Source organism: Sminthopsis crassicaudata, chromosome 1 (assembly GCF_048593235.1).
Source record: "Sminthopsis crassicaudata isolate SCR6 chromosome 1, ASM4859323v1, whole genome shotgun sequence".
NCBI classification, from domain to species: Eukaryota; Metazoa; Chordata; class Mammalia; order Dasyuromorphia; family Dasyuridae; genus Sminthopsis; species Sminthopsis crassicaudata.
Genome location: NC_133617.1, coordinates 693,720,034 through 693,737,672, shown reverse-complemented (window position 1 = coordinate 693,737,672; position 17,639 = coordinate 693,720,034). Strand labels below are relative to the sequence as shown.

At 35.4% G+C, this 17,639-nt stretch overlaps 1 protein-coding gene across 5 annotated transcripts in view; it reads left to right on the top strand.

Moving 5' to 3' along the window:
• The window catches only part of FBXW12 (F-box and WD repeat domain containing 12), a 71,998-nt gene extending 55,174 nt beyond the window's left edge, over positions 1-16,824 (top strand). For all 5 annotated transcript variants that reach the window (XM_074283667.1, XM_074283665.1, XM_074283666.1 and 2 more), the window contains 5 exons: positions 4,817-4,981; positions 9,571-9,778; positions 14,951-15,129; positions 15,215-15,342; positions 16,366-16,824. In XM_074283667.1, coding sequence (XP_074139768.1) covers positions 4,817-4,981; positions 9,571-9,778; positions 14,951-15,129; positions 15,215-15,342; positions 16,366-16,465 — 780 coding nt within the window. In that variant the 3' untranslated portion in view covers positions 16,466-16,824. The remainder of the gene's footprint in view (positions 1-4,816; positions 4,982-9,570; positions 9,779-14,950; positions 15,130-15,214; positions 15,343-16,365) is intronic.
• The last annotated feature ends 815 nt before the right edge of the window (positions 16,825-17,639 follow it).

The following is a 17,639-nucleotide window of genomic DNA, read 5'->3' as shown; positions in this document are numbered from 1 at the left end:
ACTCCTCAGAACAGTTTTCTTAAATACAGAAAATAAAATCCATAGGATTATAAAAGAAACAAAAATCTAGGGAAATAAAGATGTCTTTCCCCATTTAAATTCACACTACACCCCCGTCTTCTAGATTTACCCACAGATCCCTTAAGAGTCTCACAGACTCAGGATAAAAATCCCAGAACTAGATTGGCTCTAAGATCCCTTCTAACTACTATATTATACCCAGAATTCTGTGTTCTGAAGTCCTTTCTATTTCTGACATTCTGTTTTTAGGCATCTTCTAATTCTGTGCTCTAATCCTTTTAATTTTAATTGTCTATGTTCTAAGGCTACTTCTAGCTCTGGCACTGTGTTCTAAGGTTTCTTACAGCTCTGACACTGTTCTAAGATTCCTTCTAATTCTGACATTCTGGGTTCTAAGGTCTCTTCTAACTCTGATAGTGTTGGATCTAAAATCCCTTCTAGCTTAAATGTTCTGTTTTCTAAGGTTTCTTCTAACTTTGATATTCTGGCTTCTAAGATCCTTTCTAGAAGTCACTTCCAGTTCTGGCATTCAGTGTTTTATAGTAGAGCTGTTATTTATAATAGAGTAGAATTAAAAGAAGACGGCAACATACCATGGTGGAGAGCAACTCTCAGTAATCCTAAGGTGCAAGAAGTTGATGATGTGTTTAGATAGAAGAAAGGAAGAAGGAAGATGGGCCAGTCATAGGCAGATAGTTTATTCTTTAAATAGCTATTTGGTTTTTATCACTCATTAAATAGATAAACATAAGAATTTATCCTTAATCCCAGAGAGCCCCTTTCCATCTTTTCATGAGAGGGGCAGCCTGAAAGAAATAGGAGCTAAGGAGTCTCTTAATAGAGACTTACATGAACTGGTGCTAAGTAAAGTGAACCGAACCAGAGGAACATTGTACGCAGCACAGCAAGATTATGTGATCAACTATGGTCGACTTAGCTCTTGTCAACAGTGTGGTATCCAAGATAGTTCCAATAGACTTGGGATGGAAAATACCATCCACATTCAGAGAACTATGGAGACTGAATGTGGATTGAAGTATACTATTTTCATTTTCTTTTTGTTTCTCTTTCTCATGGTTTTCCCCTTTTGTTTTGATTTTTCTTTTACAACATGACATATGGAAATATATTTAAAATTATTGTACATGTATAGATTGCTGAGTTGGGGAGGGGGGGAAGTAAGTGAAAGAAGAAGAAAAAAATTTGGAATTCAAAATCTAAAAGAACTGAATATTGAAAACTATCTTTACATGTCATTGGAAAAAAATAAGTACTATTAAGTGGAAAAACAAAATAAACAAAAAGAATCATCCCTTAATATGATAATATATCCTGATATATAAAGGCTTCAAAGCAAAGATAGGCATGGGAAAAGAAAATAAAAAATTTTTGGAAAATACAGTTCATTATTAAGAAATGAGAGACCAAAAGACATCAAATGAAAAGGAAAAGGACAGACATCAACAAAAATATTTATAGCACCTCATTTGTGGTGACAAAGATTTGGAAATAATTTATGTTTTCTCATTGTGCTCATTAATATAATTATTTCTAAAACTCAGGGATCCATTTATAAGTTTGAATATCATTACTAAATTTCCACTTCTGCCCATATTTCTTTTGTTCATTACTATTGTTCTAATCTATATTTGTTCGCAATTCCTTAACATTCCAATACATGACCATTTTTAAATAAAATGCCAAGATAGAGATGTTTTCTTTAATGTTCCTATTCAGAATAGGTCATAGATCAGTCAAATCTTATTTTTCTAACAATTTTTTCATCTTTATATTTTTCCTCTTGTTTTTCCTTTTGTTAGAGTTATCTGTTTCTGAGAGAGAAATATGAGTTTCCTACTGTATTTTGTACTTCATCTAACTTTTCTTTTAAGGACTTTGTCACTATAGCATTTGATGCATTTGGTTGTAGTTATGGTATATTTCGCTGTCTATAGTACCCTTAGACATAATATTGTTTCTGTATTTCCTTTGATAGTACTAATTTTTGTAGCTGCCTTATCTGAAATCATGATTTTTAACTCTAGAGTTGCCTAGAAGACTAATAAAATTTGTTTTATCCTCTCATTTTCATCCTATGTGTATATATATTTAAATATTTCCACTTAAGTATAATTCCTCAATATTATTCTGCCACTATAACATTGATTTGCTGAGATATTTTATATGAAATATTAATTTACTTCTTCCTTTGTTCTTTTGTTTTTCCTAATATCTTTTGTTTTTTAGATTATTTGCCCCCTTGATGCTTTCTTTACCCTCTCAATGTGTGAATAAGGTTTAAAAAATTTTGTAGTCACTGTTTTTTCCTACTTTTGTATTTTTAAATACATTTTTATTGATATCTTTCATTTTTACATCACCTGTAGTTTTCCTGTTTTATGGTTCTGTTTATTCCACCTTGCATCAGTTCTTTGGAAGCATTTTCTTATTTCTCTGTTTTCAAATATTTGTCATTTTTAATATCAAATTAATATTCCAGTATGTTTAAATATTATAATTTATTCAGTCATTCCCTAATCAAGAGGCAGTTACTTTCTTTTCTACTAGAAAGCATACTATTATAAATATTTTGTTGTATATGGGGCTTTTCTTTTTTGTTAGTGACCTCCCTGGAGTATATATACCTAGTAGCATATTTGAGTCAGAGGCTATGAACATTTTTATTCCCATAGTTCCAAATTGCTTTCCAGGATAATTGGACCAGTTCAAAACTCCACTAACAAATGTATCAGTGTAGCAGTATCTTCACAGTCCCTCCAGTGTTTTACTTTTCTTATCTTTTGTCATCTTTGCCCATTTGGATATGAAGTTAAATCTCAGAGGTGGTTCAGTGAAAATAGAGTGCTGCACTTGGAGTCAGAAATACTTGAATTCAAATTTGGCTTCAAAAACTTACTCGCTATATGAGTATTATCAAGTGACTTAACTTTGTTTGCCTCAGTTTCTTTATATGTATAATGGGAATAATAATAGCACTTAACTAAGTTCTTAGTTTGGTGTCTATCACATAATAATCCCTTTTTAATTGTTAGTTCTTTCTCTTATTTTTATTATTTCTCTTATTTTCTTATTATATTGTGTCCTTTCATATGGATAATATGATAATTAGTTCACACTACTTAAAAAATCCTATTTGACCATTTATCTATTGAAAAATAATTGTTGTATATGCGTGTGTTATTTATTTATATACCTTGGTTATCAAACCTTTAACAGAAATTTTTTTATTATTATCATAAATTTTTATTGACAGAACATATGCATGGCTAATTTTTCATCATTGACCCTTGCAATCACTTCTGTTTCAACTTTTCCCTGCCTTCCCTCCATCCCCTCCCCTACATGGCAGGCAGTCTCATACATGTTAAACATGTTAAAGTATATCTTAAATACAACATATGTGTACATATTTATACAGTGATTTTGTTGCACAAGAAAAATAAGATTTAGAAAGGTAAAAATAATGGGAAGAAAAACAAAAATGCAAGCAAACAATAACAGAAAGAGTATAAGTGCTTTGTTATGGTCCACATTCATTTCCCAGTGTTCTTTCACTAGGTGTAGCTGATCTAGTTCTCTTCTAATTTTTTAATGTGATCTTTAATATTTAGGTTGCATATCCATTTTGTTTATTGTTGTAGGTGGCATAAGATGTTGGTCTAACCCTAATTTCTAACAGTATTTTTGAGTTTCTCTAGCAATTCTTATCAGATATGGAGTTCATCTCTAGTTAATATGTGTTTAGGTTTATAAGTTTGAGTTGTTGAATTCAATTATTTCTAATTATTCCTTATCTAATCTATTCCACTAATCTGATTTTCTATTTTTAACAAATGCTGAATATTTTTTGATGATTATAACATAATTTGGGGTCTCGAAATGCTATAATCTCTCATTTCTACTTTTTTAATTATTTCATTTGATATTCTACATCTTTTATTCCTCAAAAAAGAGTTTTGTTATTATTTTTTCTAGCCCTCAAAGAATCTCTTTGGTAGTTTAACAAGCATAGCATTAAAATATGTAAATTAATCTCAGTAGTGTTGTCATTCTTTTATATTTCCATAGCTTGGCATGAACAATGATTATCCCTTCATTTATATGAATTGTTCTTTATTTCTTTTAAGGAGAATTTGGCAATTGTATCTACACAGGAACTAAATGGACTTTGATGGATTCATTTCCAGATTTTTATGTATTTTATAGTTTTTTAAATCATTATTTCTAGTCTTTGCTCTTAGTTTTCTTTGTTGCCATGTAGAAGTGCTATATATTTATCAGTTACTTTCATTACCGATCCCCTAAAATTTTCTAACTAAGCCATCATGTCATCACCAAAGGTTTTTTCTTCTTTGCCTATATTTATGGCTTTGTTTTCTTTCACTTATTCATTGCCATTGCTAGTCTTTATAACTATCTCAAGTTAGTAGGGAAAGGAGAGCACTCTTGCTTTGCTCCATATTAATTGGGAAAGCTTCTAGTGTTTCCTTATTATGAATTATTATTTACTCTGGTAGCCTGTCACTCCTGTATTTTAAGCTGTGGTCTACAAATCCAAATCCCATCCTTAGGAACCATTTTCTTAACCAGCTCTTCATTGTTTTTAGAACAAAATTGGCAGTAAACAACAGATATAAACCAGCAGCTTATTGTATGTGACTTCAAATGTCTTAAACATATTTTGAGTGCCAGATAAGGCTCCTGTTTATCTGCTTTGTGAGTTCTATTTATTCCCACTGCATTATAGATATTTCTAATTTTTTTTTCTTTTTAGGTGGCCATCACAGAAGGTGTGCTTTATACCTTAACAGTTCCCTGCTTGAAGGAGGTCTCCCAAGTTACTGCATTTCAAAACTGTCATATAGATTTGCTACGCTGCTCACAAGACAAGAACTGGATATTGGTTGGCTCTACCAAGAATCCGGATGTTTTGGTAAAGGTATGGTCTTCCCTAAAAAACATCTCCCTTTGGTTGTATTCTTTAAAACATTGATGACATGCTGCAGCAACACATTCCAGCATTTAGTTCTGTTCAGTCCAGCACACTGTTAGTAGTGTCTACTCTGAACCAGGTCCTGTATTCTATGATGAGGGATAGAAACTTCCACTCTAATAGGAGAAAGAAAACAAGGCACAAAATAACTCAATACTCCTTAGAATATATATGCAATAGAGAAGTCTGGCAGAAGGACAGATCAGTTCTGACCTAGAAATTATTTCTTAGAACCAAATGGCTTCTAAGCTCTTTTCCCAAGAGCATTTAGGTTTTTTCTGTGAGTTATTAGAGAGTTAGATGGTATGAGTACAGAATAGATCATGGAGCCACCAAGAACTTGACAAGTACTAATAGTGAGAATTAGGACAAGATCCTTTACCTGTCAGTGCCCTATGCATCTTTATAAATTTTTAGGTTCCAGCTTCTACATCTGAAGTTCCTTATTTCAATGAAAACACTGGTCTAGTCTCATAGGTGTGAATAGAGAAAAGGAGGAGGGTCTGAGAGATATAGAAAAAGTGAAATCTTCAAAACTTGGGACACTTAATGGACATGGGTGAAAAATGAGCAAAGATTACTGGCTGTAGCAATAGAGAGACCATTAGTGACTTTGGGAAGTTTCAGTAAAACTATGGGGTTCAGAAGGGAGTGGGATGCAGGAAGGTAGATAGAAATTTTCCATAAAAACTTTTCCAGGAATTTGGATATGAAAGGAAAACAAAGTATACAAGATAACTTAAGGAGATGATAGGGCCAAGTGAATTTGTGGGATTTTTTTAAGAGACCTTGGGTATGTTTTGCAGGCAGGAGAGAAGGAATGACGGGAGAAAAATGAGGAAGAAAAGAGGTGATCAAAAGGTCAAGCTTTCAAAGGAGGCAGATGAAAATAGAATCAAGAACACTTGTAGAGGATCTGGGATTAGCAAGGAGAAAGGCAACATTATTCCCCCAACAGTGGAGTAAAGGAAGAGAGAACTGAGTGCTGGAAATAGTGAGGGGGACAGTCTGTGATGCTGAGGTGACTTGAAGTGTTGAATTGAATAGGAAGAAGAATTTATTTGAGACGGCCTCAATTTTTTAAATGTAGTGTGAGGCATGGTCTTTTGCTGAAAGGTAGGTGAAAGGGATGGTTTCAGTGGCTTGAAATGAATGAATGAATAAAAAAGCACTTATTAAGGATTTACTATCTGTCAAGGTGTACTTTGTGGGGGATTCAAAAATCAAGAAAGCATGTGACAATCCTTACCCTCAAAGAGCTTATAGTCCTCCAGTCTAGAATTATGAATGATCATTTTATTGATGATAGGTCTTACAGCTTTCAAAGTTGTTTGTTTTTACGTTGTTATAAATTGTCCTATTGGTTCTGTTCATTTCATTCATTTTTATGTAATCATATTTATATTGTTAATGCATAGTATAAATTGGCTTCTCACTTCATTCTGCATAGGCTCATAGTAATATCCATGTCCTTCTGAAATCATCTATTCCTTCATTTCTTATAGCACAGTAATACTTCATCTCATTTATATACCTCAGCTTATTTAGTCATTCCTCGATAGATAGCCATTCTCTTATGCCATCCAGTCATTAAAAGAGCCACTATAAACATGTGTATGCAATAATTATTTTTCTTATTTTGATCTCTTTGGGGTATAAACCTGGCAGTGGCATAGTTGGGTCAAGGGGAACACACTGTTTAATAGCTTTTTGTGTGTAATTACAAATTGCTTTCCAGAATGGTTGTACCCATTACCCAAGGCCACCAACAATTCATCAATATGCCTACATCTATCATTTTCCAGTTTTTGTCATGTGCCAATTGACATGTAATTTCAAAAATTGCTTTAATTTGCTTTTCTCTAACAAGTAGTGGCTTCGAGCAATTGTTTTCCCCTATGAATATATATAAAACTCTGTTTCTTCCCTTAACAACCACAGGTTTATCTCTTTAGATCATTTGTCAATTGGTAAAAGGCTTTTTTATAGATTTGAATCAGTTCTTTACATCGTATGATGGAATTAAACAATTTTTCTGAGAAACTTGCTGCAATGGTATTTTTTTAGTTAGTGTTTCTCTTTTAATCTTAGTTTTATAAGATTTATTTGTAGTAAAAACTTTTTATATAATAAAAATAAGAGCATTAGTCTTGTGTGAAATTTTCTGTTTCTTTTTTGGTCATGAACTTTTCTCCTGTCCATAAATCTGATAGATAATTTTCTATACTTCTTTAATTTGTTTATTATATGACCTTTTATATCTAGGACTTGTATTCATTTGGACCTTATCCTGTTACAAGATGTGAGATGTAAACTTAATTTCTTCCATACTGCAGAACATACTGCTGAGTTTTATGCATATTGGGGCAATTTGTTTTGCTTGACAATGTATATTTGTTAAAAGAAATGTACTTTTTCTTTTTTTCCAATGGAGTATGGGTAGGAGGGAGAAAAAATAGATTAATCTGTTAATCATTTTAAATTAAGAAAGTGTGGGTACTTCAGATACTATAGATGTGAAATGTTGCATGCATTTTTCAGTGAGGTCACTTGTATTATAAGTTTTAATTAACTATTTTATTTTGCTACACGAGACCTTTCATGAAGTGGATGTGATTTGTAGATATCATAGAAAAAATACTTCAATTAAACTTGAAGTGTAAAAATATTTTTAAAGCCATCTAGTTGGGGAAGACAGCACACTAAGAGAACTAGAAAGAAGTTGGTACATACCATGTGAAATATTTTGTAAACGGCCAGGAAATGGCATGGATACCTGATTCTGGGTAACATAAAGTAAAGGTTTGCTCTGCCAGAGTTCAGGGTCTGAGGGGAATGAGGAAGGCCAGAATATAAATGACATAGTTTGGGAAAAGTCAGACAATAGGCATTTATTAAATTTTATTAAATGTGTACCATATTTGTTGTTCACTTGTGTCTGACTCTTTGTGACTTCATTCTGGAGGATTTTCTTGGCAAGGATACTAGAGTGATTTGCCATTTCCTTCTTCAACCCATTTTACAGATGAGGAAACTGAGGCATGCAGGATGAAGTGACTTACAGGCAGTCACATAGCTAGTGAGGATTTGAGGCCAGATTTGAACTCAAAAAGATGAGTCTTTCTGATTCCATGCCCAGTGCTTTATCTACTATACCACCTCAATGCTATACACTGTTCAAAGCACTGAAGATATAAAAAGAGGCAAAGGTTGTCTGTCTTTGTGCTTAAGGAACTCATAATCAAACGGGGAGAAAAAAATTTGCAACCATTGTGGGGATTATTAGAGAGTCCATCAAAGGAAAAAATGGTGACTTAAGCAATATGGGATTAATAGAGAATGGAGAATATTAATTCATAGTGAACCTTATCAGTAGAGTTATATGTTTTGTTTCTTTTTTATAATAATAACGTTTCATAGCTTATAAGTAGGAATGGAGAATGTAAATGATACATGTAATCTGGAGATGGGAACTGGAAAATGAAGAGCAATTATAGGAGAGTGGGACAAGGTATGCAAGGCATAAAATTGCACTGATGAATGAGATGGAGATTTTGAAAGAGGCTAGGAGAGAATAATGGACCAGGAAAGCAGAGAAGGTAAAATGCTTCCAAGTTACTCTGAGGTTGAAGGCTAGGCTTAGAAAGGCTGACGGTGAACTGGGAAAGACATAGGCTTATGATCGGGTACTGCAGTTCTGGATTATGAAAGTGGAACATTGGAAATCAAGGGTCTGATCATCCCTGTGTGTGGCTAAATGGAAGCGAGGATATTTGAGGCCATTGAGTTCAAGAACAGGATATGAGGTACAGGAGGATTGTGAAATAGCTAAATTTGAGAAAGGAGGAATAATAATTCAGTAAACACCAGTTACCTGTATGTATTGAGCTTATGTAAGAGTGAACCTTAAAAAAGGAGGGGTTGCTAAATGAAGGTGTTGAGGGGAAAACCTGGAAGTGAGGTCTTTGCCTTCTGCTCTCTTAGCTCCATTATCCATAAAAGGAATTGGCTGGGTTGGATAACTTCTGAGGTCCCTGACATCTCTAAAGTTCTGAGATTGTACCCTGGCTGTTTTCATTGGACTAGACTAAACCATTGCCATCAGAATAAAAGCATTCAGTTGAGATTATTAGTGTTGATCAGAATCTGAAATCGGATGGAAGGATTAGTACATGATGATGTCCTATAGCCAGCAGAACAAAGACAGAGCTAATTTTGGAAAAGCTACTGGCTCTTCAGCAGTAAAACCATTTATTGCTAAATATGTCTACTTGAACCCAGAGCTCTAACTAGCATGGAGTGTATGAGATTTTACCCTAGATTGCTTCTCTACAAGGCAAACATTGTTTCCTGAGCCTGCTTTCTATTTACTCCCTCACCAACCTGGAGCATGCAAGTGCACCCCTGGACCATTGCTATCACTAGGGTCCCAAGGTTCTGCTAGGCGAGCTCCTTACCTTTAATTTGCCCCAGGCACAGATATTCCTGGAATGGTTCTGGTTATACATGCAATGGTGTTTGTGATGTCTCTGCAGGTGTTTCACACAGACTCCTTGATCAGACCATCTCAAGATAAACCCCTTTCTAATTCATTGCCTGTTGGGGGATGTCGGAATGCCAGCTGGGCACCCAAAGAAGCTGGCAGGTTAATTGTGCTGCATCAAGATAGAAGAACCAGGAACCTGTCTATCACCACTTTTGATATAACATCAAAACGATCCAAGAATAAAATGGAAATTCTGGGTAAGCTTTACTCTTTCCCTCAACTATGTGCTTTGCTCTTTATAACAAATGAACACAATTATACTTTTCTCTCATTGATGAAAAAAATACATAAAACATGAGATAGAGAAAAGAGCCCTGCCCTAGGAAACAGGAATTTGTATTCTAGAATGGAATGTGCCAGTAACTAGCTAGGTGCTTGATCTTTGATATATCACTTCATCTCTGAACCTCAATTTTCCCTTCTGTAAAATTGAAAGTTTTAATTAAATGAACTCTCAAGTCCCTCCTAACCTCCATGGTTCTATGGATTTTTTTTATATATTTGCTGGCCTCACAGGGCAGAAGTAGATGGCAATTAGTAAAAAATTATACAGAGAAGCTCTTAGGCTTGATGTCAAGGAGAATTCCTAAATAAGATATTAATAAATAGATATTAAGGTGATTATTAGGCTCTTCAAGTTTGTGGCTTAGGAGACATGACTTGGATATATAATATCTGAGGAATGTGGATATGATGGGGGACAGGACTTAAAAATCAAAGGTCTAAATATATATTGTAGATCCAAGAATCAATCTAGGTAAACTTGGAGATTCATGACCAGAAAGCCAACTAACTCCCTATTGATATATTTATTTATTTATTTTTTTTGAACACAGCAACACACAAAATTCTAAATCCTAATATCATGAGATTGGGTACCAAATAAGTATTTGCCTCAAACCACAGATCTTTTGAAGTTTTTACAATAATAGTCTGTAGAGTATTTCCTCAACTTTTGTGGTTGACATCATTAAAAGCCATTAGTTCTTCTCAACACATGTCCTCAGATGCACCCTTCAGAAAGTTAATCTTGGATTGGATGGGCCATTGACTGGGGGATACAATTATAAAGTGATTCGTTTACATAAGATGATCTTTCCTGATCCCTAGTTCAGTGAATAACAGTCCTCACGTTGGACAGTGTACTCTTCCACAGTTTTGACAGGTCATTACAAATATCTCACATAGTAAGTTAAATATCTCAGACCGGTCTTTTGAGATAGGTAGATACTCTCATGTTCTTGACCTTTTTCACACTGATACAAGTTTGTTTCCCTGACACTTTTATGTTTATTATATTTACTGTCTTTTATTCAGAATGCTTCAGTCAATCAGGGTAGAAGTAGCATGGTTCTTTGACTCAGTTTTAAAGGAATCTTTTTTTTCAGAAAATGTAATTGGCATTTGATTTCTAGATTAGGGGATAAACTTTGTAATAAACACAATCCCTTTCTCTTGATATAACTTGGATTCACTACTATCCCATTCCTGCTGCCTCTTAGGAATTGAAATAGAAAGGTCTAGGCCCCCACATTCTGAATAATTGTGGAGCCATAAACACCTCATGAGGAACTGGAGCTAACCAGAGTCCATTAGGTTCAATTCCTTCATTCTATTACAGATGAGGAAAAAGATGTTGTAAGACATGAAAGTAGTAGTAAGTTAAGAATTACAACCCAGGTCCTTTGATTCCAGAAATAGTCTTCCTTCTGTGTTAGGTTCTTACTAAGTGCTAATGAGATAATGAGATATTAGGTACTAAGTGCTAAGTCGGTACTTAACAATTCTCTAGTTCAGGCCTTTAGGGGAGTTTTACCCCAGTGAACTCTTGGGGAGGAGCTTGCATGCTTAGGAGGAGCAAGTTCATTGGTTGAAGTAATTTTTCCCAGAAACCCTTGCGTTATCCCACGCCCATTCTCTGGGAGGATAAAAGAACATACCATTGAGCAAGGAGAGAGTCTTGTCTGGGCCAGAGTTGGGGCGGCTCTCTGGAAGAAGTCTCTACTCTAGGCCAGAGAGCAATCGGCTCTCTACAGGAAGAAGAATCTGGCAGAGAGATTGAGTGGAGACAGCAGATCTCCTCCCAGAGAGTGATTGGCAGTTTCTGGAGACAACAGAACTTTACATATATGCTCTCCCCCTTTCTTTTGATTTAGAACATAGGGTGGTCATGACCTTGAAACATAAATCCATCAATATGGGAGGCATTACACATAATTACATAGATTACATAAACATAGTAACATAGTAGCATTATACATGCTAGAAGTATGTAACAAATAACATGATCAAATAATCATAAATTGAGAATTTATAAATGTCCATAAGTCCATTGTTCATTAGTCTCATCTTATGTTAGGAAATCCAGTGATTCCTGCTGGTTTTAAAGTTCTTTAACAGTCTATCTTGTGTTAGGGAATCTTTGACAGTCTTCTTATCAGCCATGCTCTTTCAGTGTCAGATGTTTCTTAGATTTTCTCCTTTGTTATGAGGTTTTTCTCTTTTTCTGTTTCTCTCCAAGTGCTTGTTGCCACCCATCTGTTTCCTTCTTCATCTGTTTCCTTCTGTCTGTTAAAATACAAGCAAACCCTCTCTGCCAGGCAATTAACCTATCTAATTTCCTCCCATTTACCACTTTCTAAATCTCTTCTCATCATCTGGCAATTACATTAGAGTTGTTTGCACTGGACACAGCCCTGTTGGTTTAAAATTCTTCCCAAGTATAATCCATTTTTGCAATCTGATTGCCTTTTGGCTGACTGATTAGGTAATCCCTTTCTGCCATGTGATTGCTTTTCTGCTGGTTGATCAAATCAGAATCCTGACCTTCTAAAGGCTCTTTGGGTTTAACATCAGCTGCCATCATGCCCCAAGTCTTTTTTGCCTGGGGCCCTGGACTTGGGCCCCTCATCCCATTTCCCTGAATTAGTCTACACTCTGATGCCCAATGGAGTCCTCTGTTGCATTTTGGACATGGGGTATTGGGTCTTGTTCTCCTACACTGTCTTCTCACTCTATCTCCATATGTACACTGAGCTCTTAGATGTCCAATTTGTCCACATTGGAAACAACTGACGAATTTCTCTAGAAGAACCTTGCCAGGAGGGACCCTGTTGTTCCATGTTCATCATAGTCTGAGTGTAAAAAGCATTTGTTCCCACTGTAGCACAGTGTCTTATGATTTCCTCTAAAGGAGCATCTTTGTCTAATCCCCATATAATTCTTTAGCAAATCTCATTGGCATTTTCCTTAGCCAGATGTCTGGTCATTATTTCTGTAGCTGCATTTTTTCCAATAGTTCTTTTGACAGCAGTTTGCAGACGTCCCACAAAATCTGCAAAAGGTTCATTGGGACCTTGCTCTATTTTAGTGAAAGCCTCCCCCCCCGATCTTTCTGTCCAGGGAGGGAGCCCCAAGCTTTTATTGCAGCCTTAGCAATTTGCTCATACACTGTCATGGGATATTTAACCTGTTCTGAATTCTCTCCATAGTGACCTTCACCAGCTAATTGCTCAAAAGTGAACTGTGTGTTAACTCCTATTTCCAAATTGCATCTGACTTGAATTTTACATAATTCATGAAACTTCGCAAGCCATAACAAATTTTGTCCAGGTTCTACGCATGTCATAAGACAAACCATCTAGTAACATTTTAACATAAGCTGATGTAGCCCCATAAAGGGTACAACCTTTTTTCAAATCTTTAATTTTATTCAAATCTAAAGGTATATATCTTCTCCTTTTTTGACCTACAGAGTCAATATCTTCAATCACAGGATATGCATGTATAAAATCACTTATATCCTGTCCTTCTCTCTTAGCTTTAACCAATGCTTTTTCTAATCTTGTCATAGGCTGCTTCATAGGTGATTCTGTTTATATTTCTGCCTCTTACCCTCCTCCTTCTTGTTCCACCCCTGAAGGGTTAATTGAGGGAGGAGACAGGAAATGCTCCTGTTGCTCAGAATTGTACTTAACTTCCCCATTTTGCTCCTTCTTCTCTTCCTTTAGAATAACAATTTTTAAAGCCATTTGGATTAAATTGTAGGTATGAAATGTATCTTTGGAAATTGAGTTTGGTTTGGAATTATAGTGTTCACCTAATTTCTTTCCTACTAAATTCTCTTTCATCTAGATCCAATTCTTCTTCCAGAGAAAAACATATGACCTGTACAGTTTTTAAAAGTTCAGTAATCTCCTCCAAAATTATAATCAATCCTTGGCTTTTCATAACCTTGATAATGCTCTCCAAATATTTTCCTTGAACAGAAGGCATTTGTCCCATTTCACTGAAATTCAACTTTAGTTCTTTAACAAAGTTTCCTTGTTACTCACGCTTCTGGAGAGACTTTTCCAATGAGATCTGGATCGAAGGCTTTTCCACTGGAATCAGGATCTTGTCTGTTCTTGTCTTATCCCTGTTCGGGCGCCAATATGCAAAGGTCCGGTCTAGCTCCTCTGAAGGGCTCAGAATCAGTCCTTGTCAGGATAATCAAAAGTCCTTGCCCCACGTTGTGGGCGCCAATATGTAAAGTTCTGTTGTCTCCAGAAACTGCCAATCGCTCTCTGGGAGGAGATCTGCTGTCTCCACTCAATCTCTCTGCCAGATTCTTCTTCCTGTAGAGAGCCGATTGCTCTCTGGCCTAGAGTAGAGACTTCTTCCAGAGAGCCGCCCCAACTCTGGCCCAGACAAGACTCTCTCCTTGCTCAATGGTGTCTTCTTTTATCCTCCCAGAGAATGGGTATGGGATAATGCAAGGGCTTCTGGGAAAAATTACTTCAACCAATGAACTTGCTCCTCCTAAGCATGCAAGCTCCTCCCCAAAAGTTCACTGGGGTAAAACTCCCCTAAAGGCCTGAACTAGAGAATTGTTAAGTACCGACTTAGCACTTAGTAAGAACCTAATATCTCATTATCTCATTAGCACTTAGTAAGAACCTAACACTTCTGTACTATGATGCCTCCCAGAGCTTATCTTTAAACTTTCTTCATCTGATTATTAAGTACATAATATTTTCAGTGCTCTGTGGTAGACCCTAGGTGAAAACTGAGGACAAGTAAAATAGTGTTCTTTCTCACTTTAGCTCATTCTTACCACCATTCTCACCAGTGAAAAGAAAGTTTCTCAGTTTTTGCTCTCTGAAAAATGATGGCTAGGAAACACTGATATTAATGAAAATGAGTCAAGCTTTAAAAATGTTCAATACCTCATTCTACTTTGGTCCCTTCTTCCATTAAACTTAGTTATCTTTTGCAATAAATGTGTTTGTGATTCATTAGTTGCTCTAGAACCAGTAATTTTTAGATACTAAAAGCTTTAATAACTATGGGAACTATTGACTATTTTTGTTTTGTTTTGATGATAAAAGCACAACAGGTTGCAAGTTTCACATTGCCAGAATCCATCAGAACACCTCATATACTGGAAAGCCATGGTACTGACATCATTCTTCTAGGATGTGGATCAGAGCTGACAATCTTTTCAATGACTGGCAACCTGTTGGCATCCTTTCTAGACCATCACCAGACAATCACATCCATATGGGTGGTATGATGATTCAGGTACTTAACCATCATTCTCCCTTTTCTTTTTTAATTTTGGGTAAACTCACTTCCTATCTTCTCATTTTAAGGACAGTTTCCGTGTTGTCACCTCCTCCCAGGACATCTCTCTGCGAGTGTATACATGGAAAAGGGAAAAGAACACTGTTGTTCTTAAAAGCTGCTATCATTTACTAGGGGGATCTCACAGGTGGTCCAGGTAATTTCTCATTGTCTGTTTCTTCTTCTGGAAAATAGATGTTAACTAAACTATCCTTCAAAATTGATGTGAAGATTAAACAATAGGAAAGAGTTTTGAAAACCTTTAAATGACCTAGAGATATAAATTTACTAATAATAGCCATTTCATCATCTTTTTGTTAGTATCCATTCTTGTGAGTTCAACTTGGATAGCAAGATTAGCTTCACAAAAACAAGGGGTTGATGAAGGCCATACAGACCTCTGGATAAGCCACTTGAAATATCAATGGTCTGAGACCTAGACTCAAAGGCAGTAGAAATGAATAAATCTGTTTAAAGTGGTGATGCCTTTAGGAGAATTAAAATTTTTATGGGGACTTAACTGTTTCCTGCTTTTATTCCCACATTCAGTAAGATGTAACCTGGGGCAGTTTTGTGTATGGTTCAGATGTTCTTTATAGCAGCTTCAAGGAACTATCTTCAATCATGTGGAGGCTTTGGAATTTTGTTGTTTTGAGGCTTGCTTTAAAATGGGTTGTCACCTAGGGATAGGAATAGGATCTTCCAAGAGAACTTAGAATCACTTCATGAATTTTCATATAAATCTTGAAATTTCAGCTCTTTGGTACACTTCATTTTGATACTCTGAAGCATTGTGGAATGCTGCTTTTCATTTGAATGAATACTACCTTAGTTACTGAACCAGTGAACCTTACAAATTCAATAGAAAGCAGCCTTTGTTTGGCAAAGATTCAGTGAGTGAGTGCCCCTTGAGATTTTAGTGCCTAAGATTGGATATCTTAGTATAAAAAGTTGTGATTGCCACTCAGTCTGAAACATCCCAACAATGCTCTCTTGCTCCATAGTAGCCACTTGGGTTCTCAGAATCTCACATCTAGTGTCCCAGGTCCAGGTATCCATCAAGAGCCAGAAACCCTTGGAAAGATGAAACTATCTTTACAGAAGTGACTCACTCTAGAAAATATTAAGTAACATTAAAATTTTTTTTCACTTACAAGGATTTTCTCTTTCCTCCCTACAGTGGATTCACAGATGTGGTATGTGACAATGTGAGCATCGTGGCTGTGGAGTCCAGAAAATGTGGCATGAACATTTTAAAAGCTTATCTCTTCAACCTATAACATATTTACCATGAGAGTAGTTATAGTTTTGTCTTTCCATTCTGCCTTTAGTAAGGAACATTAAAAATTAGAAAAAATCTTGACCAATAAATTGGAAAGAAATCGTGATAACATTCATTTAAACAAATATTTGCTTCTGTGCTATATCTGAGGCTGTATGTACAAAGGATGTAAAGTGCGTAAGATTTTATGTTATGTAAAGAACTGCATTTTCTGTTTTCTGTTAGTAGCATGTATTACTTAAGCATGTACCTATGTGATTGAATCCTTGGAACTTTTTTTTTTTTTTTTTTTAATTTGAATCTGTAGAAGTTGGGCAACTTAAAAGTGTGTAATGTGATAAATGTCTTCTGTTTTAATGGCTAGATCTAGTATTCCTTGAGATCCATATGCAAACTCAGTACTCCCTCCTTCAACTAGGCAATGAATAATTCAATTACTGAAGGTTCTTTTTGTTAAGGGAAAGTACAACTCATCATTACCCACTTCAAAAGAGTTTACTATGCATGCTAATGTGACCATTCCAACTGCCTCACTCCAGTACATTTACCAAACACTTGACCCACAAAGTTGCCTAGGTATTGTAAGTGATGTATTTCTGCTGCCAAGTTCTCTTTAAAGTGCCTGGGAAAGAAGCCTTTCTTCTGATTTCTCCTAGCAAGTGTTTTCCTAATCCCTTTTATTTTAAAAGCAGTACAGAAATGGAAGAGTTTGAATGTTAGCAATGATATGTATGTAAGGTGGTCTTAATTTTTTTGTCCAGGAAAAAGCCTGATACTTTTTTTTCTTCTTTAGGTTGAAACTCCTGAAGTTGTATGTCACCACTAGTTTTTTCCCTAGATGTCTTTTGCATTTTGCATAAAATGGTATTATTCCACTTGATAGTGAGATGTAATTTAAATTGCTTTTCTAGTAAGAGGAACTGGTTTACCTATTTCTACATAATTTTACATGATTCCTCTTTTATTCAACCTTTTAAAACTATTTTATTATTTCCCAATTGTAGACAGAGAATTTTTTTAACATTTAAAAACAAATTTTGAGTTCCAAATTTTCTCCCTCTTTTTCTCTTTCTCCTTTCTTGAGAGGGTAAGCAATTTGATATGTTACATATGTGCAATCATGCAAAATACATTTCCATATTAATTATGTTGTGGGGGAAAAAAAAACAGAT